Below are 27,298 nucleotides of genomic sequence, written 5' to 3' on the forward strand. Positions count from 1 at the left end.
GACCATCCTCCGCCCCACCTCGGCCACTCCCCTTTCCCTCGTGCCCACTGCGCTTCCTCCTCCCGGGTCCCCCACCCAGTCCTGCCCCCCTAACTTTTACCCTCTCCGGCCCCGCCCCTCCCTCCCGGCGTCCGCTCTTCCCCCGCCCCCGGCAGCATCTCCAGCGTCCCCTAGCGACGAGGCAGGAGCTCCTAGCAACCGCATCTCGGTTCCCTGACGACGGCGGCACGCAGGGCCACGTCAGCGCGCCGCGGCCCCGCCCCCGCGCCTGCTGGCCCCGCCTCCCCGTGCCGCGTTCGCCGCCGCCGCCGCCGCCGCCACCGCCGCCGCCGCCGCCGCCACCGCCGCCGCCGCCGCCGCCACCGCCAGCAGCGCCGCCGCCGCCGCCCGAGACTCGCGCAGAGCAGTTATGGCGGATCCCGCAGCTCCCGCGCCCGCAGCTCCGGCTCCCGCCCAGGCCCCGGACGCGCCCCCGACCCCGGACGCGGCCCCCGCCGCGGCGCCCGCCCCGGACTCGGCCTCCGGGCCGTCCTCGGACTCCGGCCCCGAAGCCGGCTCGCAGCGGCTGCTGTTCTCTCACGACCTGGTGTCGGGCCGTTACCGCGGCTCGGTGCACTTCGGGCTGGTGCGCCTCATCCACGGCGAGGACTCGGACTCGGAGGGCGAGGAGGAGGGCCGCGGGAGCTCGGGCTGCTCCGAGGCGGGGGGCGCGGGCCACGAGGAGGGCCGGGCCAGCCCGCTGCGCCGCGGCTACGTGCGCGTCCAGTGGTACCCGGAGGGCGTCAAGCAGCACGTGAAGGAGACCAAGGTGCGGCGGGCCGGGCCGGGCCGGGGCGGGGACAGGGGGTCGGCGGCCGGGGGTCGGCGGCCGGGGACCGACGCAGGGACGGAGTTGCTGCGGGAGCCCTAGGCCGGGGAGGGGAGGCGCGCGTGGCGCTGGCCGGAACGGTGCAGCTGCAGTGGGCCGAGGCGGGAGGACGAGCCTCCGCGGAGGGGACGCCCCGGTGCAAAGTCATTGCACCAGCCGCGGGCCACCGGGCCCCGGGCTTCCCCACGCGAAGGGACGCCCGAGCCTTGCGGTGCCGGGGTGTCGGCCTCGAGATCTTGTACGTGGACCCACTACGGTGGGGAACTCCTTGGGCGCTGAGGCACGCTCGGCATTACACCAGTGCGGCGTTTTGCTGACCCCCGAGGAGCTACACACTGCATTGTGCATCCAGAAAGGAAGGCCGGGCCGGGTCGGTGCGGGGCAGGGCTGTGGGCGTTCCAAAACAAAAGATAGAGGGGGAAATCTCGGGCGGTATCAAAACCCAAGAAGTTCCCTAGATGGCAGAATGCGTTATTATGGGTAAAGAAACCCACCCACCTCCCACCCCCCCCCCTTTTTTTTTACCTTGTTGCCTCGTTTTAATTGCTGCGGGGAACTTTGTGAGTAAAATCATTAACCATCAGAGCCGTGATATTAATAGTACAGGGTGGGGGAGATGGGACAGCTGCGGCTGGGACCGAGGACTCCCAAGTGCAGTAGGACTTTGAAGAAAAAAAAAAAATGACTATGGAACCATGGATGGAGACAAGCCACCCATTTGGAAACCCAAGGTTTTTTCTTGACCTGAGCTGTCATGCAAACATCAGACTCCCTTAAGGTATTGGGGTAAGGCTGGTGAATATTGCAGTCCTGTAGACAAAGGGGTTTAGCATCTTAAACCTAAAACCTTGAACCGGGGTTGGTTTGGTGGCTGCTGCTTCTGTCTTGTTTTCCTGAGTGCGAATTCCTATCAGTGATTCACACTCGCGGGCACACACCCCTGTATCTCTCACCCCTTCTTCGTCTGCTTCTCCTTCGCCCCTTGAGAAAAACATTTCTAAGCAGGAATCAGGCCTGGGCTGTTGACAGGTCTGATTTCAGGGGAGGGCACTTGAGAAGTTAATCTGGGTTTCTCACACACTGGGAGACAAAGGCCATATAGGAATAGGGCTTCTTGCCATGCTGCAAAGGGGGTCTGTGATAATGGCTCTTGGCAGGGGAAAGGACCCACTCCCCAAAAGAGCCGGTGATCTACTTCCTAGTGGCAGAAGTGACTTGATGCCAGCAGGGTCTTTCTTTTCTTTTAAGATTTTTATTTATTTGACACAGAGAGAGAAGGATCACAAGCAGGCAGAGTGGCAGGCAAAGAGAGAGAGGGAAGCAGGCTCCCTGCTGAGCAGAGAGCCCGATGCGGGGTTCGATCTCAGGACCCTGAGACCATGACCTGAGCCGAAGGCAGAGGCTTTAACCCACTGAGCCACCCAGGCGCCCCCAGCAGGGCCTTTCTCCTTGCCAGTGTGCAGGCATCCACAGAGAAATCTGCATATAGGACCCCTGGCTTCCCCTCAGAAAAATGCAAATCAGGCATTAGCTGCTCTGACTCGGGAAAGAAGATTACAAGTTCATGTGCAAAAGTATGTGGAAAGTCGTACTTTTAATAGTGGAATGCTTGTTAAAAATTACCACCAGTGTCATTACATCGGAAGGAGAAGATTTTTGCTCTTTATATAGTGTTTCTGCATTGTCTGGACTAACGAACGGCTGCTGATGTCTTTCTGTGGGTTTTTGAAAAATGTTTTTCCCTAACCATCTTCTCCAAAGGTTGGTGACTTTCAGAATGCAACTCATTTCCCTGTGTCATGGCCTCCCTGCCCTGGGACTCAGCAGGCCAGCCCAGCTCCACTGCCGGGAGCTGCCATGTTTATCAGTTGTTGTTCCTGTTCATCTTGACTTTGGGGGTTAACTTTATTTACAGTTACGTTCTGTCTGCCTCCTGCCACCGTGTGTACTTATCCCAAGTTTGACTTAAAATACTTGTCTAGGAATTAAATAGAAAGTAATCGTAAGGCACCAGTGAACATAATTTGGAAGCTGCCCTCTTGTGATTTGCTTTGAATTTGTTGAACTCTCTTGTGGCTCCACTGCCGGTGTTTTCTTTGCCACTGGAGTGTCTGTAGCTTCTGAACTTAGGGAAGGCTAAGGGGCGTAGGAACTCTAGGAAGTGGTGGCGTGTAGTGTCCTTGTGTGGATGGCAAGACCCAGTCCTTTTAGGAATTAAGAGTAAGTTTGGGGGGCGCCTGGGTAGCTCAGTGGGTTGGGCCTCTGTCTTCAGCTCAGGTCATGATCTCAGGGTCCTGGGATTGAGCCCCGGAGTCCTTGGCCTCTCTGCTCAGCGGGGAGCCTGCTTCCTCCTCTCTTTCTGCCTGCCTCTCTGCCTACTTGTGATCTCTCTCTCTCGGTCAAATAAATAAATCTTTAAAAAAAATAGAGGATGTTTGGGGCTGTATACCTGATAGGTAGCTGTAGGTCACCCTGAACCCTAGGCATAGATGACCCCAGCTAGGGTGCTGAGTGGGACCTTGCAGTTTAGGAAGTGGTAGGAAGATTTTTTTTTTCTTCCCACCTCTCACCCCTTATAAATCCGAGGAGGTGACAGTGTGCGGTAAAGGAAAGGCCACTAGACCAAGGCTGAGCATTTAGGTTCTGATTCCTCCTCCATCACTAATTTGGTTATGAGATTTGAGAACCCAGTTACTGATAGTATAGTGTGGTGACAGTATCGAGAAACATAATTTTTTTAAAGCTGCCACCTCTTGGATTTTTTTTTTTAAATAGTACCCTTTTAATGTGGAGTGTTTAGTAGGCTGTGGACTGTCTTTGTAGTTTTCAGGTTAATTTGTTGGGCAATGAGTAAAGGCCTAATACTAGTCTCAAGTTTTTAATGAACGAATTCATAAAGAGAGATGAAGAGGCTGGCCAATAGGTCTACCCCTTCCTGGCCACTTCAGTGAAAATTATCAACAGAAGTAAAATAAGTAGGGACGCCTGTGTGGCTCAGGTTATGATCGCTGGGTCCTGGGATCGAGTGCAGCAGGCTCCCTGCTCAGTTGGGAGCCTGCTTCTCCCTCTGCCTGCTGCTCCCCCTACTTGTGCTCATTCTCTCGCTCTCTCTCTCTGTGTCAAATAAATAAAATCTTAAAAAGAAAGAAAGAGAGGAAAAAAGTAGCTCTTCCCTTGAAACTGCAGAATTTATGGTCCAGTACCCGAGGCTTCCTACAGCCACAGTTAAGCTTTTTTAGGGCTTAAAACAAGCACATGCCTTGTGCTCCTTCCTTTCCTCAATCTTTTGTCCCTTTCAGCGTGGCAGCTGACCTACCCACTTGCAACTTTTCCCATTTGGCCGCAGATCTTCTATGAGACTTGCCCCTTCCCCATCAGTGGCCATCCTTGAGTAGCATTTTGGAATAAAGCCAAACGCCAACAGTCTCTTTGCCTTCTTGAGCACTGGCTAGACATGGTGGGTCCTTCCGGTCTCCACCTGTCATGGTTGGGCAGAACAGCCCCTGTTCGGAAGAGAACAGACTGTCTGTCAGTCCAAGTTCGGGGGCTTCCTGTTTATGCTTTAGTTTTCCCATCGTGTGCACGGTCTTTTGCTTCAAATTGCCACAACATCCAGAGCCGCTCCGGACTTGAGGTTTAATGTCTCTAAATCAAAGCTATGTCTGGGTCACTCTGCTTTTTTAAGTGTGTGTGTGTGTGTGTGTGTGTGTGTGTGTGTGTGTGTATGTGTGTGTGTGTGTGTATGTGTGTGTGTGTAGCATCCCTCATGACAGGTCCCTTAGGAATGGGCTTTTCGGTTTATTTTTGGCTTCTACTCAAGCCAGCGTTTCCTTGGGGAAAACTCTTCAGCTAAGGCATCATAGCATGTGAAGGGTGCTTGCCTTGCTTGTCCAGGTGTGGGCCCATTAAAAACAATTGTTCTTAGTGATGTAATAGGAAGGAGTTATGTAAGGTTAACCAAGATGCAGGACTGAGTGCATCTAATTGCATTTTATTCAGATAGGATCACAGCACTTGCAGACTCACACAGCTGTTGTGTGATTTTATTCTTTGTCCTTTGATTCCCCCTTCTAACTCTGGGGACTCAGCGCCTTGAAGGCGTCTCTATCTGACTTGCCCCTTCGCTCAAGGGCACTTTCAGCAGATGCCGGACGTGTGTTTGTGTCCTGTGATTGGAAGCCAGAAGGCTTGGGTGCTCTTCCCAACCGTCACCTACTCTGAATGACCTTGGCCTAGTCACTGCCTCATTTCTTTCCGTGAGAAAAGACAAGGTCTGTCTTTCTAGCCCCTAGAACGAGCCTGAAGCAGAAGCGAAGGTGGGTAGAACAGCCGCTGGACTGTTGGCGGTCCCCGTCCCGATGGCCGTCTCACGGAGCCAGCCCCACGCCTTCGGGACATCAGTTCTGAGAATCACAGAGTGCTGTGTCTCCAGAGGCCAAAGGTGCCCCAGAGGACTTAGTTTCAGTGCTGGAGGAGTCCTCCTGATTGATCACGTTGTTGCTTATGACCTGGTAGATTATGGATACGACTTCTTATTGAGCCTCTTCTAGAAACACTCGTGAACTTCCCCCTCTCTGTTACTTATACGCGTTTAAAGAAACACCTATCTTGGGGTACCTGGGTGGCTCAGTGGGTTAAAGCCTCTGCCTTCGGCTCAGGTCATGATTTCAGGGTCCTGCTCAGCGGGGAGCCTGCTTCCCCCCCCTCTCTCTGCCTGCCTCTCTGCCTACTTGTGCTCTCTATCAGATGAATGAATAAAATCTTTTAAAAAAAAAAGAAAGAAAGAAAGAAAGAAAGAAAAAGGAAAAGAAACACCTGCCAAAGTCCACTAACCTCTGGGGTAGAGGGGCGACGTGGAATGAATATATATGTGTATATATTTTCCAGAATTTGGAAGACATCTTTTGAAATTTCCAAAAGAATGCATTACAAGGATGGTAGAGTATTGCTTTCGTGTTTTAAAATAATAACAGTAATAAGGACAAGCATTATGTAGTGTTACTGTGTGCCGGGCACTGAGTGCTTTACGTGTATTACTCGGTGCTCCGAGCCACCGTGTGAATTAGGTGCTACTGTTATCCGTGTATCTCAGAGGAGGAGCACTTGTCCAATGTCGTACTGCTAGTAAGTGGAGGAACCTGACTACAGGTTGAAGTAGATGTAGTTTGCTCTCACCTGAGAATGTTTAAGTTCAGGATTCATAGTTCATTACTGTATCAAGCACCCTGATTAAACATGAGTCACAGACCCTGTGCCTGGCATTAATCATCCAGTCTTCAAACACTTGGAAGTCTTAGTAGGAGAGGTTGTAACCACAGGTGAGGAGAGAGGAAGGAGCAGGGTGTCGGCATGGGTGGGAGGAGAGAGGGAAATCGCCCTGGGGACCCGGGAGCCGGCAGATTGACACTGGCCTGGCGGGGAGCTTCTGTTCTGTACCTTTCATTCCATGGCCCCGCACTCATTCTCAAAGTAATTGTCAAAAAGCGCATTTTATTTCTAGAGAACCTGTGAGTGCCCCTAGATGTTGAATGTTCGTTCCAGCTCTGGTTCATCCCCCCTCTCAACCCCCCAAAGTCCGAGGAACTGGGTCGGTGTTGTCTCAGAACCCGTCAGTATTAGGAAATCCTGCTTCACCTCCTGCCCCCAAAGACCTGTCCCCTCTCTTGCTGCTGTTGTCACCCTCCCGCTGGGAATGCTGAGTCATGAGACAGGTTCTGAAGGACTCTTGGGAGAGAGGCTGAGTGCCACTTGGTTCCTTCCCCTTTAGTGGCCCCAAACTTGACTGTGCTCTCCACCTTGGTTTTGTTGTAGGACATGAAAGGCCCTTTTGCGCCCTCCCCATCCCCACTTCATTGTCAGCCCTGCTTTTCTTTCTTTCTTTCTTTCTTTTTTTTTTTTAATTTTCCTGTTCCATCTAGAGAAGTTGTGCTTTTTTACTTTTTGATCCCCAGGCCTAATGTTGTCCAGTAGAACCTCCGTGGGGCCAGGGTTTTGCGAGAGGGGCGTGGTTGTAGTGTGTGACCTGAATCTCCATCACAACAGTGCTGGGCCCAGGCGCGGTTTCAGCTGCCCCTGGTGGTCCCCTCAGAGTTGGCTGTGGGGTGATCTCTTTTAAGAGCCATCCTGGAGTTCTAGCAGGGAGGACCGATCTGTGCTGCTGTGCGACTGTGACTGCCGGCAGTTTTCCGTTTCCCTGCCCAGAGCTTAGTCTGCTTCTGCGTGGGGGAGGGAGGGTGTGCTGATTCAGATGGATGCTTGAAAGAGAGAAATGTGCCTTTTCATTTACAAGATGCTCTCACTTCCAGCTACTAGGATTTGGGTGTGTTTAGCTGCAGCTCCTTCCGAGGCCCCACCTGCCCAGTGCCCGGGCCCCAGGCCACAGAGGGTCGCGCTTTCCAGCGCTCGCAACTCTGGCGAGCAGGGCGCACGGTCAGAACTGCTCCTGTGTCTGACATTTCTGCCGGCCTCGGGGGCCGTATTAGGAACCCTCTGACATATTATCTGTGGTTGCAGACAGGGAGGAGCAGAACGCTTTCTGGAAATTTTTATAGTTCAGAATAAAATTGAATCATGTTAGGGGATAGCCCTCTGAACTCACATACTTGTGAGTTTGCCCTCGTTTTGCTTTTCAGCTGCGCTCTGAGGCTGAGGGGTGATGGCCTGCCTTCAGTCCGGGGCTCACCGAGTTGGATGGGTCCTTTGGTCAGTTCTGCCCACAGTTGATATACTCTGTTCTTCTGAAGCAGGATTGGGAAAAGCAAGTATTCCATTTAAACATTTTGCAGGGGCACGTGGGTGGCTCAGTCAGTTAGGCATGTGCCTTAGGCTCTGGTCATGAGCCCCGGGTCCTTTGGGGCTCCCTGCTCGGTGGGGAGTCTGCTGCTCCCTCTCCCTCTCTCCCTCCCCGTGCTTACACGCTTACGCCCGCTTGCCCACCCTCAAATAAATAAAATCTTTTTTTTTTTTTTTAAGATTGTATTTATTTATTTGACAGAGAGAGACCCAGCAAGAGAGGGAACACAACAGTGGGAGTGGGAGGAGCCGGCTTCCCTCTGAGCAGGGAGCCCAATGAGGGGCTTGATCCCAGGACCCTGGGATCACAACCTGAGCCGAAGGCAGACGCTTAACAACTGAGCCACCTGAGCGCCCCTAAGTAAAATCCTCTTAAAAAATAAAATAAACATTAAGGCAAATGATACCCTCACTGTCCAGAAGTATTCAGCTTGGCGGTATGTACTGGAATGAATGGCCTATTGGGGTCAAAGCTGGTTGACTGGTTGAGGGCTTTGTATATTCTGAGACTGACACATTAAAGTTTTTGTAGTTGGATCAAAGGAATAAGACTAGATCACTTTTGGCTTAAATCAGTAACAAAGCTGTATCTGGTGAAGATTCATTCTAGCTATGGCAATTTAAAAATCTTTAGATTTAAGGTACTGAGTGGTGCTTTCAGGAAAAAAAAAAGAAAGAAAAAAAGAATAAGTCGTCAATCCTATCCAGTAATGAAATGGAAGCCCCCAGCTAGTAGGAGAGATTTCCTGCGTCTCTGCTTGTCTTCATTTGCATCCTGCAAGCAAGAGCCTTGCCCACTGCGCAGCTCTGAGGAGGCCCTTCCCCCTTCTTGAATTTTGATCTTTTTTCGCGGGAGCTGCTGCTGTGGAGATGGTCGGTGATGCCGTTGTGACTGGCGTGTTCGCAGGACAACTTGCTGGCCCTCGTGGGTGCAGGTGGGAAGAAGCAGACACACACTTCTGTGTCTTGCATGGCTTCTGGAAGCGTCAGGAGCAGATGTCCTCGTACTCCGTGCTGAAAGCATCCCCTTGTTCGTCTGCTCTGCCTGTTTAATTACTTAAGGGAGCTTAGGGCGCTGAAGGTTGATGATATCCTCAAGCCCAGGAAGAAAGAGCGACTCTCCCTACATGCAGCTTGCTTTGGGGGCACCCCTGTCCTCTGCTGGTCGCCAGGGGTGTCTGCCCCATTCCCTCAGAACCCGCAAGCCCCTTAGCATCTCCCTGGCCACTCTCCCCACTGGTGCCAGGGGCTCTCCTGAAGGTCGCAGAGGGCTGGTGGATTCCCGGTTTCTGCTTCACGCACCTTTCCCTTGTCCTTGTCCTTTGTTGATTGTGGTCAGTCCTGACCTCGTACCAGAAACTTCCTTCGCTGGGTTCCTCAGACCAGACTCTTCTGAATTTTCCTCCTTAGCCTTTAGTCTCTTTCCTCTTCTCTCCGTGAGACTTCTTCCCGCATCATGTTCCTGCTCCCCTCACCGCCTTGCTGGCCTGTCTTCAGCGCTCTGGTTCACCCGCATGGCCGCTGCCAGTCCGGTGGCTTCCACCCGCACCACATCCCCGCCCCTGGCCTGACAGCTCCCTCCTGTCCTCGCCCAGCTGAGGACCTTCTTTCTGGCTGCGAAGTCTGATGAGCGTAACTGTCCTTCCCACCCCCAGATGTGTGGCATTTAAAAAAGTCCTTTTTCCAACTTTGGATCATGAAAAATCTTCACACATACAGAGAAGTTGAAAGACGGGGCCAGTGAGTACTGATCACCAAGCATCGTGAGTCAGCGGTTAGCATTCTGTCATCTGTGCTTCCCCCGTACGTGTGAGCGTGTGTAAATACAGCTTCTCCCGAGCCATTTACAAAGTTAGAAGCAGGCACGATGGCAGACGCCTCTAAGTACTTAAACTCGCATCTTCTGAAATTCGGAATATTGGGGATCGTTTTACATGTACGTTCTCAGGCCCCCATGCTGATGCAAGCATGCGGCTCAGCGGTGGTAACATATTCATGCTGGCAGCCATCCCCGTCCCCTGTCTCCAGACCGCTGGCCGTCTTGTAAAACTGAACCTTGATGCCCGCTGAACAGTAGTGCCCCGCCCGCCCCCACGCCGGCCGCTGGCCACCACCATTCTCCTTTCTCATGTGAGATATTACTTCATTTTATGTAACGGCCTTAAGGTTCATCCGTGTGGTAGTATAGGTCAGAAAGTCCCTCGTTTTAAAGGCCAAAAGCTGTATGTACAGCTTCTGGCAGACCCTTTCGTCTGGACACTTGGGGAGCTCTCCCGTCTGAGCTGTCGTGTCCGACCCAGCTTGTGGGCATGGTGTACAGGAGCTCTTCGAGATCCTACTTCCGGTTCTCTTGGGTAGATCCCCAGAAGTGGAATTGCTGGGTCATATGGTAAATGTATTACTTTTATTTGAAAAACCGCCATTCTCTTTTCCACAGCAGCCGCACCCTATGCCCGTCCCCCCCCCCCCCCCCCAGCAGTGTGCAAGGATCCCGCTTTCTCCACATTCTGGCTGACATTTGTTATTTCCTGACTTTTTCGTGGTAGTCATCCTAATGGGTGTGAGGTCATATCTCACCGTGGTCTTGATTTGTGTTTCCTTAATGACTGGTGATGTTGGGCATCTTTTCATGTACTGCTTCGTAGTTTAAATACCTGCTTTGGAGAAATATTTAAGTCCTAGGGGCGCCTGGGTGGCTCAGTCATTAAGCGTCTGCCTTCGGCTCAGGTCATGAACCCGGAGTCCTGGGATAGAGCACCGCGTCAGGCTCCCTGCGTGGTGGGAAGCCTGCTTCTCCCTCTCCCACTGCCCCTGCTTGTGTTCCCTCTCTCGCTGCCTCTCTCTCTGTCAAATAAATAAATAACATCTTTAAAAAAAAAAAAAAGATAGAAATGTTTAAGTCCTTGGCCCATTTCTGAATCGGGCTGTTCCGGGGTGGTTGTTGCTGAGCTGTAGGCGCTGTCTCTATGCTGGACATCAGTCCCGTATCAGCCATACGATTTGCGGGTGTTCTCTCCCGTTCTGTGGGTTTCCATGAGTCCGGTTTTTCTCTTCCTTTGTTGCCTGTGCCTTTGGCTCCCGACTCCCGGCTCCTGTTCTGTTTTGTCATCAGATCTTTGTTCAGAATGCCTCTCACATCCTCTGCATTCCCGTCCTGCAGCACAGGCTCGCTCTCCGACGGTCTCGTGCCTGGGCTGACCTCTCCCGGCCTCACTGCCTCTGGGCCCTCCTTCAGCCCAGCATGCGGCACCACAGGCTGACCTTCCAGAAGAACAGTAGTGCTTGGACTGTGCCCGGACCCAGCCTCCTGACATGCCCTAGCTTGTCACTCGAGGCTCCTCGCCCACCTCGCATGCGCGGTCTCCTGCCCCTCGCGTAGCCTGCATCTCAGGGGCTCCCCTGCCCCGTGCGCTCTTCTCTGCCTCTCGCGCCCCACCCACGGCACTTACATGGCACACGTGAGTTCTCTCTCCCTGGCTTGGAAGCTTCTTGAGAAACCAAGACAGTGTGTTCTTCCGTTTGGTGAAAGCTTATATTCTGAATGGCTCATGTGTAGTTTCATGGGAGATGTTGGAGTCAACTCGCCTCCAGAGAGTGTTCTGCGCCTTTTCCCAGGCATTTTGTGGCAGGTGCAGAGCCGTGTGGGCACCTGGCCGGCTGACACTTCCCCTTAGGGTTCTAGGTAAGTTGACTGTGTCGCTTATTGTCCAAGCTGGGCTCTTCTGAGAGCACTGTGAGTAACTGCTCAAGGACTGAGACACGTGGGCGTCCAGACACTAGGAAGGCAGATTTATCAACAGTAGTTGACTGTTCCAGCAACTTCCACCGTGAAGCTCTCCAGGTAGAGTAGGAGCCCAGTAGGCAAGGGTAAAGCTGGTCAGAGCCAGTGTCAGCTGTGCCCGAAATGTAGCTGTGTCTGGGGCTAAAACCTAGCAGAAATGGAGCCGCAGGCTCTCCGGGAGCCTGGGCTGGGAGGGAGCTCAGGCTGTGTCTCGTGAAGCCGGTGAAAAGGCCCCCTGGATGGTGCCATTCTGGGTTTCCTTCCCGTCCTCAGAGCAAGCTCTGAATGATCTGGAAGAAAAACACCAGTCCAGCGTTTAGGAGCCATCCAAGTTTGTGTCCATAGGAGCTTTAAGACCTTGGTGGAAGCACTCGGTCTCTCTGAGCCTCAGTTTCTCAGATTCTGAAATGGGGGTCACGCCCATCACTCGAGGCTCTCACGAGGAGCAGCTCTGACCACCCAGGTGAAGCACTGGCCAGACCTGCGTTTGTTCACACGTGTGAGCTCGGAGTGGAGATGCCGGTGTCTTCGGTGCGAGGCCCCTCCGCTGGAGACAGGGGGCCGCCCCAGCTGCACAGCAATGGGGCACACGCTCGAGGCCTGGTGCTCTGCTGGCCTCTGCGCTCGGTGGGGGGCGTCCTGCCCACCCAGCCTGGAGTTGGCGTGCATATGCCTGGCCCACTTCTCGGAAGGAGTCGGCTACCGTCAGCTCAACACTGTGCACCAGGCGCAGCAGGAGGGTGGGGAGAGCACAGGGACGTGGAATCCAGACGTGAACTTTGAAAGGTCGATGTGTGTGGCGCCATCTGGGGCTCTTGCAGAAGAGCTGGGGTGGGCCTGAGACCCTGCGTGTCTTACGAGCTCCCGGGAGGCCAGTTCGCTGGCTGGGACTGACCTGTAGGTCCTTCAGAAACCCCACGGATGTCAGTAGGTTCTGTGTGTGTGTGCCCCCCCAGTTTTATTGGGTGTCCCTGGTTTGAGGTTTTCGTCTCCCCTCTGCCTTCGTCTTCTGGTAGCAGTGTTAATGCCAGAAATGATCAAAAGAGGGGGTGACAGAAGGGAAGGGACATTAAGTGCCCCTAATAACCGGGTAGTACTTTCAGATCATAGTGTTCCTGTTAGAAAGACCTGCTTTCCCCCGCCCCCCATGGCCTGCGGACTGGCATTAATACCCAGTCGTTGCTGAGACTTCCATGGGCTTTCATGTCTTCTAGGAGGAAAATACGGGAGTTGTTATGAGTGTAGTGCAGCCGGTCCAAGAGGAAAATGATTGAAATTTGCTATTTTTTATCCATCCACCATCAGTGGATTCCTGCTGTGTGCCAGGCGGTGTAACACATGCTTTGCATTATCATCTTATGTCTTCCCTAGAGTGGCCTGTGTCCCCATAAGAGAGGGAGAGCCTGCAACCTGGAGAACGCCTGTAACCCGCCCAGAGCCATGCGGCCGGCCGGCCAGCGAGGGCCAGAGCCTGAGGTCTGTGCTGCCCACGCGGAGGCTCGTTCCCCAGGCTGCACCGCCGCCCCAGGCCCCTGTCAGGGCGCTGTGGGCCTCCAGAGAGCATCCTCGATCTGGGCCAGCATTCTTTCTGGAAAGGGCCAGAAAGTAAATAGTGGAGGCTTAGCAGGCTGTACTGTCTCCTTCATAGCCAGTCAGCTCTGCCGTTGTAGCGTGGAAATATTCAGAGACAACAAGTGAACGGACGGGTGTTTCCAGTAAAATCTTACTTCAAACAGGCAGCAGGCTGGGTCTGGCCTGCAGGCCATAGTATGCCGATCTCCACTCTAGAAGAGTCCTGCTCAGTGCAAATAGGAGGTGAGCCACATCTGTAATTTCAGACTTGACAGGAGCCACATTTGAAAAAGGAAAAACAGGGCACCTAGGTGGCCCAGTGGGTTAAAGCCTAAAGCCTCTGCCTTGGGCCCAGGTCATGATCTCAGGGTCCTGGGATCGAGCCCCACATCGGGCTCTCTGCTCAGTGGGGATCCAGCTTCCTCCTCTCTCTCTGCCTGACTCTCTGCCTGCTTGTGATCTCTGTGAAATAAATAAATAAAATCTTAAAAAAAAAAAAAAAGGAAAAGGAAAAACTTGATTCATTACATCCAAGATGTAAGATGCCATATATGTGTGTCATCACTATAAAAGTTATTGTTGTGTTTTACAGATTCTGTTTATTTAGTTTTATTTATTTATTTATTTTTAAAGTAGGCCCCATGCCCAATGTGGGGCTCGAACTTACGACCCTGAGATCAGGAGTTGCACATTCTCCCGACTGAGGCAACCAGGCGCCCCTAAAAATTGTGAGTGAAATATTTTACAGTCTTCTTTCTGTAATGGCTTGTGTGTTAGCCTGCGCTGCTTCAGAAACTTCGTCTGGCGGGAGAGAAAAGCGCTCTCCAGTCCCTCACGGAACTTGGTCTTCTTCCGAGCCGCGCTGTCCGAGATCTGACCGCTCCCTGTCCTTGTTTACGGCCTCCCTGACCAGCAGGTAAGGGGCGGGACGAGTGGTTCACCGCTCTCCGTGCCTGACCAGAGCTGGGCCCAGAGCTGGTGCCCGGGGCTCCGTTTGATGAGGCAGTGGGGTCTTCATGAGACAGAAAGTGCTGAGTCCTGTCTGGGAGGCACAGACCACATTTCTGAGGGGGTTGGTGGGAGACCATTAGGAAAAGTTTCTATGCAGGTAGCTTTTGAGCTAGGCCTGGAAAGGGAGAAGAATTTGGAACAGCCGTGGCGGGACGGAAGGGTGTCCTGAGCAGGAGGAACAGCATGAGCGAAGCCAGATGCAGGAGGTTTGCATGACATTTGGGAGAAATAGTTCCCTGAGGCCTTAGAGCTCCCTTATGCTTACATGTAATTGAAGGTCCTGGTGAGCTTTTATTATGTGTATCAGTATTTATAGGTAAGAAATTGAAACAAAACTTAAAACCCAAGAACAAGGGGCGCCTGGGTGGCTCAGTTGGTTAAGCGACTGCCTTTGACTCAGGTCATGACCCTCGGGTCCTGGGATCGAGTCCCACATCGGGGTCCCTGCTCAGCAGGAAGTCTGCTTCTCCCACTGACCTCTCTACTCTCATGCTCTCTCTCTTTCATTGTCTCTCTCTACCTCTCAAATAAATAAATAAAATATTTAAAAAAAAAAAAACAAAAAACAACCCAAGAACAGGCAGGCAGGCGCCCTACCTCTCAGAGCAACGACCTCATTATCCCCGGGAGCCTCTGGGGAGATCCAGGGGAGACTCTGGAGAGGATGAGAGCAGGAAAGGCCGATCCCAGCCAGTAGGACTGTGGAAATGTTTGGCTCTGAACCTCCTGACAGGCAGGGCATGAGGAAAAGGCGGGCGAGAGAGGGGACCCGTTGGCTGGTCTGGATCTGGGCCTATGGGAAGCATTTCACCAGGGGGGCTCTTCAGCTCTCTCTGCGAGAGCCCTGTGGAGTAGGTGTTACTATTTAGTGTGTCTTACAGATGGGGCTGTCCAAGGTCACGTGCTAAGGGAAGAGTGTGGGTGAAACCCAGGAAGCTGCCCCCACAGCCGCGTGGTCTGCTGCCCCCCGAGGGACTTCGTATCACTCTGGTTCTGTGGTGTAAAGGAGTTGGGGTTTGTGTTGTTGTTTTTCCCTGTAATGAGGAGCCACTTTGAACTTGGCCCTGGCAGTAGTTCATACACTGGAGGAGGTGAGGGCGCTGGAAAGCCGGGGGCCAGTTAGGAGGCTTTTTCAGGGCAGGTGAGTTATATTTTTGAGCATCTAATTTGCGTGACACCAGACATACACACACAACCACCCCCCATACACACACACACAAGGCACAAGAGAGTTGAAAGTCCTCTGTTTTCATACAAAATGGCCCCTGCTTGTGGCACCTGGGTGACTCAGTTGGTTAAGCGTCTGCCTTTGGCTCAGGTCACGATCCCAGGGTTCTGAGATCGAGTCCTGTGTCGGGCTCCCTGATCAGCGGCGAGTCTACTCCCTCTGCCTCTGTGATCTTGCTTTCACTCTCCCTCAAATAAATAGTCTTAAATAAAAGAAAAAAGCGGCCCCTGTCTGTGAACTGACAGCTCGACCAGTATTCAGTGGACAAAGCAGCGACGAGTTCCAGTCGGGGGAAGACAGGCGTGTTGGACTTAGTGATGGCTTTAGGGGCTTTTTTAAGGATAATTTTGATGATGCCGCATTTGGCCCTGGGACCAGATGCCCAAGTAGAGCTAAGACTGTTGAATCAGCAGTGCTGGTGCTTCCTTGAGTTCGAGCAGTAGGGATGGAGGGTGGTTGTGGAGGGTGGTTGTGGATGGTGTTCGTGGAGGGTGGCGGGCACGAGCCTTGAGGGCCATCTGGGGGGTGCAGGGAAAGCAGGTGTAACATTGACGGGGCTGGAGCCGTGGGTGTCTGCACACCCAGAGTGCTCAGACGATCGGGAGGGTGTGTTTTTTTAAGATTTTATTTATTCTAAAAATTTTAATTAATTAATTAATTAATTAATTTAGAGATCACAAGTAGGCAGAGAGGCAGGCGGGGGGGTGTGGGGGTAAAGCAGGCTTGCTGCTGAGCAGAGAGCCCTATGCGGGGCTCGATCCCAGAACCCTGGTATCATGACCTGAGCTGAAGGCAGAGGCTTAACCCACTGAGCCACCCAGGCACCCCTGGTATGTTTGTTTTTTGATGGTGGTAAACTAGAACAAAATTCACCATTTCGAAGTGTGCAGTTCGGCGGCACGAAGCGCCTTCACACTCTTACGCGACCATCCCCATCGCCCGTCTCCAGAACGTCTTCATCTTTCCTAACTGATGCTCTGTCCCCATTAAACAATAACCTTTTAGGCAAGTAACCAATGTTCACTACAGACATGGGGTCTCCTGATGTCCCGGGAGTCAGGGCAGGAAGCTGGGCAGAGACTGAGGCTTCTGGAATGCATGCCCGGGTGACAGTCTGGCCCTTTGCAGCGTGGACTGGGATGTGTGAGGTAGATTCAGTTTTGGAAGCTCCGAGTCTTAGATGGCCGGCAGCATCCAGGGAAGAGACAGGCCGACCTTGGAAACGTGTGCAGTCTGACCCCATCTTTCTTTTATTCTTTTTTTTTTTTTTTTTAATTTTTTTTTTTAAATTTTTTATTTTTTATAAACATATATTTTTATCCCCAGAGGTACAGGTCTGTGAATCACCAGGTTTACACACTTCACAGCACTCACCAAAGCACATACCCTCCCCAATGACCATATCTTTTATTCTTATTGTTGTCCTAGTTCATGCCCTCATCTTTACATTTTTAAAATAAACACTTTTTGAGATTTACAGAAAAGTTACAAAGATCCTAGTATACCCTTTGCCAGCTTCCTCTAATGTTTTTTATTTAATAGAGGTTTTATTTGAGAGAGAGAGAGCACAAGCAGAGGAGAAGGGGGAGAGGGAGAAGCAGGCTCCCCAGTAAGCAGGGAGCCCAATGGGGGACTTGATCCCAGGACCCTGAGATCATGACCTGAGCAGAAGGGGGATGCTTAACTGAGTGGGCCACCCAGGTGCCCCAGCTTCCTCTAATGTTAGCATCTTATGTAACACGGTATGTTTGTCAAAAGCAAGAAATTAACATTGGTTTTACTCGATAAACTCTGCTGCACACTTTCATTTAGATTAGTTTTCCTCTGAAGTCCTTTTTCTGTTTCAGTCTCCAATTCACGATGCTACGTTGCATTTCACATAATTGCCTTTGAATGTCGGGAAAAACCCTTCTAATTGAGCTCTCACTTGATGTAATCCTCAGTTCATCCTCTGCCCTATGAGTTATCTTTCTGAAGAATTTTATTAACAGCTTTTGGTGCCAGAGAGTAGAAGTCAAGCAAGGTGCTCTCTAACATGAGGCAGTCTGGACGTGACCCGTCACCACGGACAGGTCCGAGTACAGGGACGGCGGCTGGCAGCCAGAGCAGCAGGTGGATGGGTGAATGCGGGGAGTGGGGGGCATGGGAGCGTGGGCGTGTAGGTCAGGTTAGTAGGGAAAGTCTGCAGGCTCGGGGCCTCTTCAGTCCCCGATGATCTCCCACTGAGAAGTGATGGGATTATTTTCTTACTTGTCTTAGCTTTATAGTTTTGTTTTGTTTTCCTGATTGCAGTTTAATCAGATCTGTTGCTGTGCAGGTGATCCTTCCTTGACAACCTTTGCAGGTGTTCTAAGAAACAACTACTTCTTTTTTATTTTTATTTTTTTTAAAGATTTTATTTATTTATTTGACAGATCACAAGTAGGCAGAGAGAGAGGAGGAAGTAGTCTCCCTGCTGAGCAGAGAGCCTGACTTGGGGCTCGATCCCAACACCCTGGGATCATGACTGGAGCTGAAGGCAGAGGCTTTAACCTACTGAGCCACCCAGGCTCCCCTGTTCTAGGAAACTTCTTGAGCTACCAGACATTTTCCCTCACTTCAATGTTATGCTGAATCTCAAACCTAAAGAATTGTTCTCGGATTATATTTTATATTTTATTTATTTATTTTTAAAGATTTTGTTTATTTGACAGAGAGAGAGATCACAAGTAGGCAGAGAGGCAGGCAGAGAGAGAGGGGGAAGCAGGCTCCCTGTTGAGCAGAGAGCCTGATATGGGGCTCGATCCCAGGACCCTGAGATCATGACCTGAGCTGAAGGCAGAGGCTTAACCCACTGAGCCACCCAGGTACCCCGGGATTGTGTTTTGAGGACAGATGACACCAGGGGCGCATGCGTGGCTCTGTTGGTGGAGCATCCAACCCTTGGTTTCAGCCCAAGTTGTGAAATTGAGCCCCTGCGTTGGGCCCCAGGCTCAGCAGGGAGTATGCTTCAGATTCTCTTCCTGTCTCTACCCCACACTCATGCACGTTCTCCCTCTCTCTCAATTGAAGAAGTAAATCTTTTTTTTTTTTTTTAAAGATTTTATTTATTTATTTATTTGACAGAGAGAGAGATCACAAGTAGGCAGAGGCAGGCAGAGAGAGAGGAGGAAGCAGGCTCCCTGCTGAGTGGAGAGCCCGATGCGGGGCTGGATCCCAGGACTCAGATCATGACCTGAGCTGAAGGCAGTGGCTTAACCCACTGAGCCACCCAGGCACCCCTGAAGAAGTAAATCTTTGAGGAGAGAGCGAGAGAACACCAATAACCAGAACTTGTTTAGGGGACACCTGGGTGGCTCCGTCAGTGATGCGTCTGCCTTCGGCTCAGGTCATGATCCCAGGATCCTGGGATCGAGCCCCACATCGGGCTCCCTGCTCAGTGCAGAGCCTGCTTCTCCCTCCCTCTCTGCTCCCTCTGTTTGTTCTCTCTATCTCTGTCAAATAAATAAAATCTTTAAAAAAAAAAATGCCTGTTTTCCCAGCGTGATGGTGAGGGATTTTTGGTGACGGAGGCAGGAGTCCCAACTCACTGGCGGCATCTGGAGGCCTAGAACTCAGGTCAGTCGGCTAGGCGTTCTTCTCACCGTACTCCGCTCTAGTCAAAAAACAAGCCCTTCTTGTGGCCAGGGGGTGTCTGTGAGCCCCGCAGGACCTCCGGCCAGTCTCTCATGCCTTAGCTCAGGCCTGCATTTGTTCCCTGAACAGAGAGCTGGCCTGGGGCCTAATAAAAAAGCCGGGGGGCAGGGGTGGCGCAGACATGGGCTGACAGTGGTGGAGGTCAGGCTCCAGAGGGCCTCTGTGTCTCTTCCATGTGGTTCCACGGAGGCATTTCTGATGACATAGCTCATAGCGGGACAACGCCGTGTCCTGTACGGCGATACCTGAGGTCTGTTGGGGTTTCCATCCTCTCCATCTCTCCTGTAAGACCCCGGCACCTCAAGCTCTCCTGTGCTGGTGACATCAGGAGTTTCTGGTTATCAGGTGCCCAGTGTCGGCGGGGTCTCCAGGAGCCTCTGAGATGATGGGCGTCGGCCATATACTGGGTTTGAGGGTGTGTCTGGGCCCGGGGTGCTGGAACTAGGAGGGTTTGGTTTGACTCCTTTATAGTCTGGGACCTGAGGCCCCAGGAGGCTGAACGGTTCAGGTTAAGGCTGGTGGAAGCCGCAAATGGACAGAGACACTCAGACTTGAGCAAAGAAAAGTTCGCAGGAGGACAGCCATCTGATTTCTGGGCGTAGAAGTAGAGGGTTGTTAGCAGTGCTGCTTTTAGCTTTCTGGTGACTTAGTTACAGTTGAGACTGGTCCTGGTACTTGACTTAAAAAGTAAAATCTGTTACACAGAGGATATAGAGGATTTACCCACACCAGGAGTCAGGAGACATGCTCAAGAGAGGAACCAGCCAGAGTCCGTAATTGCAGCATAACCTTTGGCTCGCCTTTAAAAAACAAAAAACAAAAAAGCAACACCAGCATTTGGGGGATATAATTTACATACCGTAAAATTCACCCTTTTAGATTAAACAGTGCAAATGCCTTTTAGTATATTCAGAGGTCTGTGCCCTACTATGCAAACTTAGAGCAGTTTCAGCATCTCCAGCCGTGAAGGACAGCCTCTAGCCCTGGCCGTTGCGCTGAATTCCCCCCACTTTCCAGGCCCTGGAGACCACATTCTGTGTTGGTGTATTTGGGGTTTTGTCTTTGTGAGTTTGCTTATTCTATATATGTCATAGGAAAATATGTAGTATGTGACCTCTTGGGGTCTGGCCCCCCTCGCTGAGTGTGTTTCCTGGTTTCCTTTGGGTTGTGGCTCAGATCTATGTGTCCCTGCTTCTCGCGGCTGCCTGGGTGTGGATCGGCCCTTCCTGCTGATGGTGCATCGGCTGGTGGGCACTTGGGCTGTTTCCCCTTCGGGGCTATCTTGAATGATGTTGCCGCGAGCATTTCTGTACAGGTTTGTGGGGGTGGTGTAAGTTCCGGTTCTCCTGGATGCGATGCCGGGCACTGGAATTGCTGGGTCGTATGGTGACTCGTTGGACCTGGACTGCAGTGCGCGAGGCTTCTAGTGGCTCCTCTCCCGCAGCGAGGCGGGGTCTCCAGGAGCCTCCGAGAGGATGGGCGTTGGCCGTATACTGGGTTTGAGGGTGTGTCTGGGCCCGCAGTGCTGGAACTAGGAGGGTTTGGTTTGACTCCTTGACCTGAGGCCCCCAGGAATGGGGCGGTGTGGAGTGGGTGGGACCACACTGGGGCATGGTGGGCTTTTCCTTGACGACCGGTGACCTTGAGAGGCTTCTCACGTGCCTAGTAGCCATTTGTAAATCTGCTCTGGAGAAATGTCTTTTCCAGAAAATCTTCTGCCCACTGTCTTAATCGACTTACTTTTTGGCTTGTCTAGTAGGTGGTGCCTTTGAGTCTGCTCTCTGTCCGGAGTCAGGCAGGTGGGCCGCTTGTCGTGGGGGGTGCGTCTGTGTCACTGGGGTCTCTGCCAGGCATCTTACATTACATTGGGATCTAACTTTCGTTCCTATTTAAATATACTCCAGAGGATTTGATATCCTTTTAAACTGAAAGGGCTCTTAATTCTAGGGGCGCCTGGGTGGCTCAGTGGGTTAAGATCAGGTCATGATCTCAGGGTCCTGGAATCAAGCCTTGCATCGGGCTCTCTTCTCAGTGGGGAGCCTGCTTCCCCCTCTCTCTGCCTGCCTCTCTGCCTACTTGTGATCTCTGTCTGTCAAATAAATAAATAAAATCTTTAAAAAAAAAAAAAGGAAAAAGAAAGGGCCGTTAATTCTAAAAACTTTCTAGAACTAAGTTTCATTGTTTTACATCTGCAGTTCCTCTACCCCCGGGAATAAGAAAGGGGCTGCTCAGTAGGACTTTGTCGCAGTGGGGCAAGCTCTCAGGTGTTCACTGGTCTCGGGAGTCCTGCACCGGCTGCCAGCCACAGCTGGTCTGCAAGGCAGAGCCTGGACCGTCTAGCCTCCTCTCCTGCCCTCCGGTAGGGCGGATTGTGGTCCTTCTTGTGCCGCAGCTGGCGGCGTGCCCCTTGCTTGACATGAATGCACCTTGGTAACCGCGTCGTGTCTGTGGCCGTGTGGCAGGTCCAGGACACGGCTGTGCCGAGCCGCGCGAGAGGTGCCGTGCGGGTGACACGTGGCGCCTGGTAACAGAGGCCGCGGCTGGCCGAGTGCATCTCCGCTCCCAGCGCTCGGCAGACCCTCCATCCTCACGCGGGGCAGCTGTCTGCCGACAGGCACACGTGCTGTTTAGGTTCGGTGACTTTCTCAGTGATTGTTTCTGGTTTGGCATTTAAGAATCTAATTTAATTTCGTAAGTGTGTGAAGTGTCGGTTCCCCAGGCCTGCTGTATGACGCTGACACTCTCTTCCACCCAGATCCCGGCAGTCTGTGCAGTGGAAAGTTTCTTCGACGTTGGCCACAGAGAGCCACGTGTCTGCACGGATGGGAGGCCCCCGCGGGCGACTGGGGGGTTTCTGATGGAGTTGTGCTTTCTTTTCCCTCCCCATCATTGTGCATTTTAGAACAGCAGGACCGGGAGAGCCCCTCAGAAATGGACTGGTCTCTGAGTTAAATAGGTGAATGCCAGAACTAAGGATTTCTAATTGTTTAAGTTACTTTCTATTTTATTTTTTTTTGAGAGAGAGACCGTGTGCCAGAGCGGGACAGTGGGGAGCAGGGGGAGGGAGAGAGGATCTCAAGCAGACTCTGCGTTGAGCAAGGAGCTCGTCATGGGACTCGCTCTCTTGACCCAGAGATCATGACCAGAGCCGAAATCAAGAGTCAGATGCTCAACCAACTGGCCCCTCAGACACCCTGGATTTCTAATTTTTGAATTTGTGATTTCTTGTTTTTGTAACCTTACCATTTTTCCATCTTCAAATATGTCCCATAGTTGTAGGTAAGTATTCTGCAAAATTAAGGTTAAAAATCTCTGGTTGGGGGGGGCGCCTGGATGGCTCAGTGGGTTAAAGCCTCTGCCTTCGGCTCAGGTCATGATCCCAGAGTCCTGGGGTCGAGCCCCGCATCGGGCTCTCTGCTCGGCAGGGAGCCTGCTTCTTCCTCTCTCTCTCTCTGCCTGCCTCTCTGCCTGCTTGTGATCTCTGTCTGTCAAATAAATAAAATCTTAAAAAAAAAAAAAATCTCTGGTTGGCATCCTTCAGGTGAAAACGGTAGATTGAACACGTTCATTTATTTCCACTTCCTCCAGAAATCCTTCTAAAATGACGCAAATGAATTTTTAAATTTCTTTACTTAAGTAATCTCCATACCCAAGGTGGGCCTCGATCTCAGAACTCAACTGAGCCAGCCAGGCAGCGCAGTAAGTGAATTTTTTAAATGTGTAAACCTGTGAGGATGGAGAATGGGAGGGAAGACAGTAGACAACGATTTCGAGTTTTAGAGGAAGGGGGACAGAGAGTGCACAGAGCAGAGGAAGCTAAGAAGTCGGTGCCCTTCGTAGTGGCAAAAGAGCAGCCCTGCAGAAGGTCTCAGGGATGGAGGCACCTGGTGGTGCCCCAGGCACAAGTGAGATGCCGGCGAAAGACCGGGAGGAGTTGGAAGGTCAGCCTCTGCGCCTGCGTGAGCCCCGCCCCAGAGAGCCGAGGTTTGTGCTCTGGAGCGGGTGAGCGGGAGACAGCGTTGGAGTGAGAGCTCAGACGGAGCCAAGGGCAGTGTCACACTGAGATGAAACAGGGACTCCGGAAAGTCTCTGCCCGGAAAGGGGAAGTCTCAGCTGAGTTCCCTGCCTGCTCCCTGAGTGCTGCAACCAGACAGGAGGCGTGGGATTGGAGGATTCCTCTCTGGAAAAAAATGAACAGTGTGGGAGACAGACCTGCCGTTGGTAGGGTTTGGCAGTCCCTCAGAACAGAAGCTAGATAACGTGATCCGTACCAATCCAAAGCCTTGCTTGTATTTGCAAAGTTTCCGTCATCTTATTATTGACACAACTTTTTTTATTTTCACTTTTTATCTTGAGATAATTAGAGATTCATAGGAAGTTGCAAAACAGTACAGAGAGATCCCCTGCACCTTTCATCCAGTTTGCCCCGTGGTTACAGCTTACACAACCACAGCATCGGAGTCAGGAAATCGACTTTGGTGCACACCTGGTACGTGTGCAGGTCTCTGCCATTCTGTCACCTGCCACAGCAGTCAGGATACAGGACTGTTGGGGAGACCTAAGGGGCCCAGTCGGCTAAGCGTCTGCCTTCAGCTCAGGTCATGATCCCGGGTCCCGGGTCATTGGGCTCTCTGCTCAGTGGGGGAGTCTGGTTCTCCATCTGCCCCCTGCTCATTCTCTCTCTCTCTCGTAAATAAATAATATATTTTTTAAAAAGATACAGAACTGGGGCACCTGGATGGCTCAGTGGGTTAAGCCGCTGCCTTCGGCTCAGGTCATGGTCTCAGGGTCCTGGGATCGAGCCCCGCATCGAGCTCTCTGCTCAGCAGGAAGCCTGCTTCCCTCTCTCTCTGCCTGCCTCTCTGCCTACTTGTGATCTCTCTCTGTCAAATAAATAAATAAATCTTTAAAAAAAAAAAAAACATAATGTTAGGAGAGAGAAAAGCATTGACAAAGACTCACAGGAAATAGAATGGAAATATCTGCCGTCTACAAGGTCTGTAAACAAAGGAAAAATGAAGGACAGAAATAAAGCAAAGAAATCAGGAATGTTTCCAGAATTGATGATCACAAGGTTCCAGGATGGTGAATGGAAAAAGTTGCAGTTGGCACATTGTGTTATTCCAGAATACTGGGGATGAAGCTTCCACAGAGGGAAAACAGGTCACATACAAAAGATTGGCAGTGAAGATGCATCCCGATTTTTCAACATCATGGGAAGCTGGAAGGCGGTGGAGAGGATTTCTAATCTCACGTGGTGGCTGGAGCTCATGGAGAACCGCTCCCGCTCGCTCGCTCAGTAACGCCATAGCAAATACAATAAGGACTGCGGATCCGGAACTCAGCTTAGAAGAAAGAAAAGTGGTAGCAAGAAACCAGAATCAACAAGGGAATTTAAAACCAGAGCAGTTGTGGCATCTCTGGGGGCTGTTCATTGGCCCTTAAAACAGACCGTCCCAATCATCGAGGTTTGGATTTTAATGATCGTGTGTAGAATTGAAATAGAAATCCCCTCAAAGGGCTATTCCCTGGTGGGAGGAATAAAGGGAATTCAAGAAGATCTCCCCTGTGGGGCTGAGAAATGGAGAGGAAGTTCAATCATTCATTCATTCATTTTTAATTTTGCAAAGTTTTATTTATTTAATTGCTAGATGCATTGTGGGGCTCGAATTCATGACCCCGACATCAAGAGTCACATGCTCTTCAACCAAGCCAGCCAGGAGCCCAGCAAGGAGGTTGAGCATGGCCTCACACTCTGAGGTGTTGGGGGAGGTCTCCCACGAGCAGTTGAAACATCCAGGTTTGAATTCTGTATGTATAATTCCCCCGTGTCTGAGGAACCCCCGCGCTCGCACGGGCCTGGCACTAGACTGTTGATGCTGTTGGAGCTCCTTGCAGAAGGAGGAGGAAAACTTGAGCCGAATGACCGTGCATCCTGCCACCTCCGCAGATGATGAGCTCACGCCAGGAACTTACTAAATATACAGAAATTACAAGCAGGGGTGAGCTGCCACAACAACAGGATTCCCAACATTTTAAAACTCCAGGTAACAGGAGACGTTACGCTGCAGATGTTTAAAGTACGTGAAGGGCTGAAGGAAAGCACAAGACAATACATTTAAAAGGGCTTTTTTTTTTTTTTTTTTTTTAAAGAGCCCCAAAAACCTCCAGAATGAAAAATCGTAATTGAATTTAAAAGTCAGGGGAAGTAGACACACCCCGAGAGCGAATCACTTGAACTGGGAAAGAGATCTGAAGAAATGAAGTGAATTTCAGCTGAGAGACAGGGAGAAGGCAGCGCACAGGGAAGAGAGGTAACCCGTGAGAGCGCAGGAGGAGACCTGTGTCTAGTGGGAGTTCCTCTGGGGAAGAAGAGCATCTGAAAAGCAGCTTGGAGGGAAGAATACAGATTACTCCCAGGGCTCAACAGTGAGGTCCAGCAGAGGTCTAAAAGTAGCAGCTTTAGAGGCCAGACCGGAATGAACCTCTTTAGCTTGCTAAGGAAAATACGTTGTTAACTTAGTTTTCAGTAACCCCCTTTTATCCAATAGTGAAAACCAAATAAAGGCGTTTTCACAGAAAGAAAAAAATGGAGTATTCCCTAGAAGACCTTTGCTGTGCTTCAGGAAGAGGGAAACTAAACCCAGGAGAGAGAAGGGACAAAAAAGAAAGGTGCGGGCGCCGGGGGGGCTCAGTGGGTTAAAGCCGCTGCCTTCAGCTCAGGTCATGATCTCAGGGTCCTGGGATCGAGCCCCGCATTGGGCTCTCTGCTCAGCAGGGGGCCTGCTTCCTCCTCTCTCCTGCCTGCTTCTCTGCTTACTTGTGATCTCTCTGTCAAATAAATAAAATCTTTAAAAAAAAAAAATAGGTGTATCAGGATGTTGGGGGAATGCGTGGGCAGGTCCAAATAAGCATGAACTTGGGAAACAGTGAGCATTAATGAACACATCCTGAAATCTTTGACCTGTTTGGAAAGAGTAGGAGGGGTGCTCCGAGTCAAGTAGAGGTATTAAGATATTAAGGGTAACCATTAAAAAAGTAGAAATAGGCCTGCAAGCTTTCAAACCAATAGAGGCAAAATACTCAGAATTATAAAAACTAGGTCATTCCTCTAGAAAAAAGAGAGCAAAGAAAATATACGGTAGGTAGAAGGCCCTAAAGGTAATAGGAATAAATCCACATGGTCACCGTGAGTATAAACAGAGTAAACACGTCAGTTAGGACAGGTAGGAGGACAGTAGAGTGAAGCCCTCAACTTTCTTTTTTTTTTTTTTTTTTAAAGATTTTATTTATTTATTTGATAGAGAGAGATTACAAGTAGGCAGAGAGGCAGGCAGAGAGAGAGAGGAGGAAGCAGGCTCCCTTCTGATCAGAGAGCCCGATGTGGGACTCGATCCCAGGACCCTGAGATCATGACCTAAGCCGAAGGCAGCGGCTTAACCCACTGAGCCACCCAGGCGCCCCAGCCCTCAACTTTCTGAGGGCATTCTGAGTCTAGGCAGGTTACCCAGCAAGGAGGTTTTTTCAGGCAAAAGATTGCGGGGGGTGGGGTAGTGCTTCCCATGGACCGTTTCTCCAGAAGCTGGTGGGAGGTGTGCTTCCCCCAAACAAGGGGGTTTTCTGCGATCTGGGAGACGAGAGATCCCTTGTTTCCTTGCTGCAGAGGGAAGTCCGTGTTGGCGAGGCAGGCTGGGACTCCACAGGAGGACGGTTTCCAAGAGAGGCGAAACCCAGAAAACCCCTGACAGATTCCTTGGGCGTGTCTGGAGAAGTTAGGGATAGGTTTTCGGCAGAATCACCAGCAGACACGCGGGTCGTGTGTGTTGGCAGAGTGCGCCTTGGGTCAGCTCTGCTCTGTGCCCTCTGCTGGCACGTCTGTGCGGTTTCCGTCAGAGCAGCAGCACTGTCGAAGGACGGGGATCGGGGTCGGGAGCTGTCGGAGGGGGCTGGGGAACGGTCTGTAGGTAAGGTCTGCTGTTAACGAGGTAGGAATTAGAGACGCAGGCATACTGTTCATAGATGTGGCCGAATATTCTTCCCGTTGAGAAAGTAGAAAGTGGTTGCCTCAGGGGCACATTGTTGGAACAGTAAAAACTGCTCTTCTGTGTTACGCCTTTGGTACGCTGTGTTGTTGCTTTTAAGAATTTACTGGTTTAGGGACGCCTGGGTGGCTCAGTTGGTTGGGCAGCTGCCTTCGGCTCAGGTCATGATCCCAGCGTCCTGGGATCGAGCCTCACATCGGGCTCCTTGCTCCGCAGGGAGCCTGCTTCTCCCTCTGACTCTGCCTTCCACTCTGTCTGCCTGTGCTCGCTCTCGCTCACTTGCTCTCTGACAGATAAATAAATAAAATCTTTAAAAAAAAAAAAAAAAA

General features: G+C 51.5%; 1 protein-coding gene across 2 annotated transcripts in view; it reads left to right on the forward strand.

Moving 5' to 3' along the window:
* Nucleotides 1–341: 341 nt before the first annotated feature.
* The window catches only part of UBE2O (ubiquitin conjugating enzyme E2 O), a 57,637-nt gene continuing 30,680 nt past the window's right edge, over nucleotides 342–27,298 (forward strand). For both annotated transcript variants that reach the window (XM_059380719.1, XM_059380720.1), the window contains exon 1: nucleotides 342–808. In XM_059380719.1, coding sequence (XP_059236702.1) covers nucleotides 410–808 — 399 coding nt within the window. In that variant the 5' untranslated portion in view covers nucleotides 342–409. The remainder of the gene's footprint in view (nucleotides 809–27,298) is intronic.

Source organism: Mustela nigripes, chromosome 16 (assembly GCF_022355385.1).
Source record: "Mustela nigripes isolate SB6536 chromosome 16, MUSNIG.SB6536, whole genome shotgun sequence".
Classification (NCBI taxonomy): domain Eukaryota; kingdom Metazoa; phylum Chordata; class Mammalia; order Carnivora; family Mustelidae; genus Mustela; species Mustela nigripes.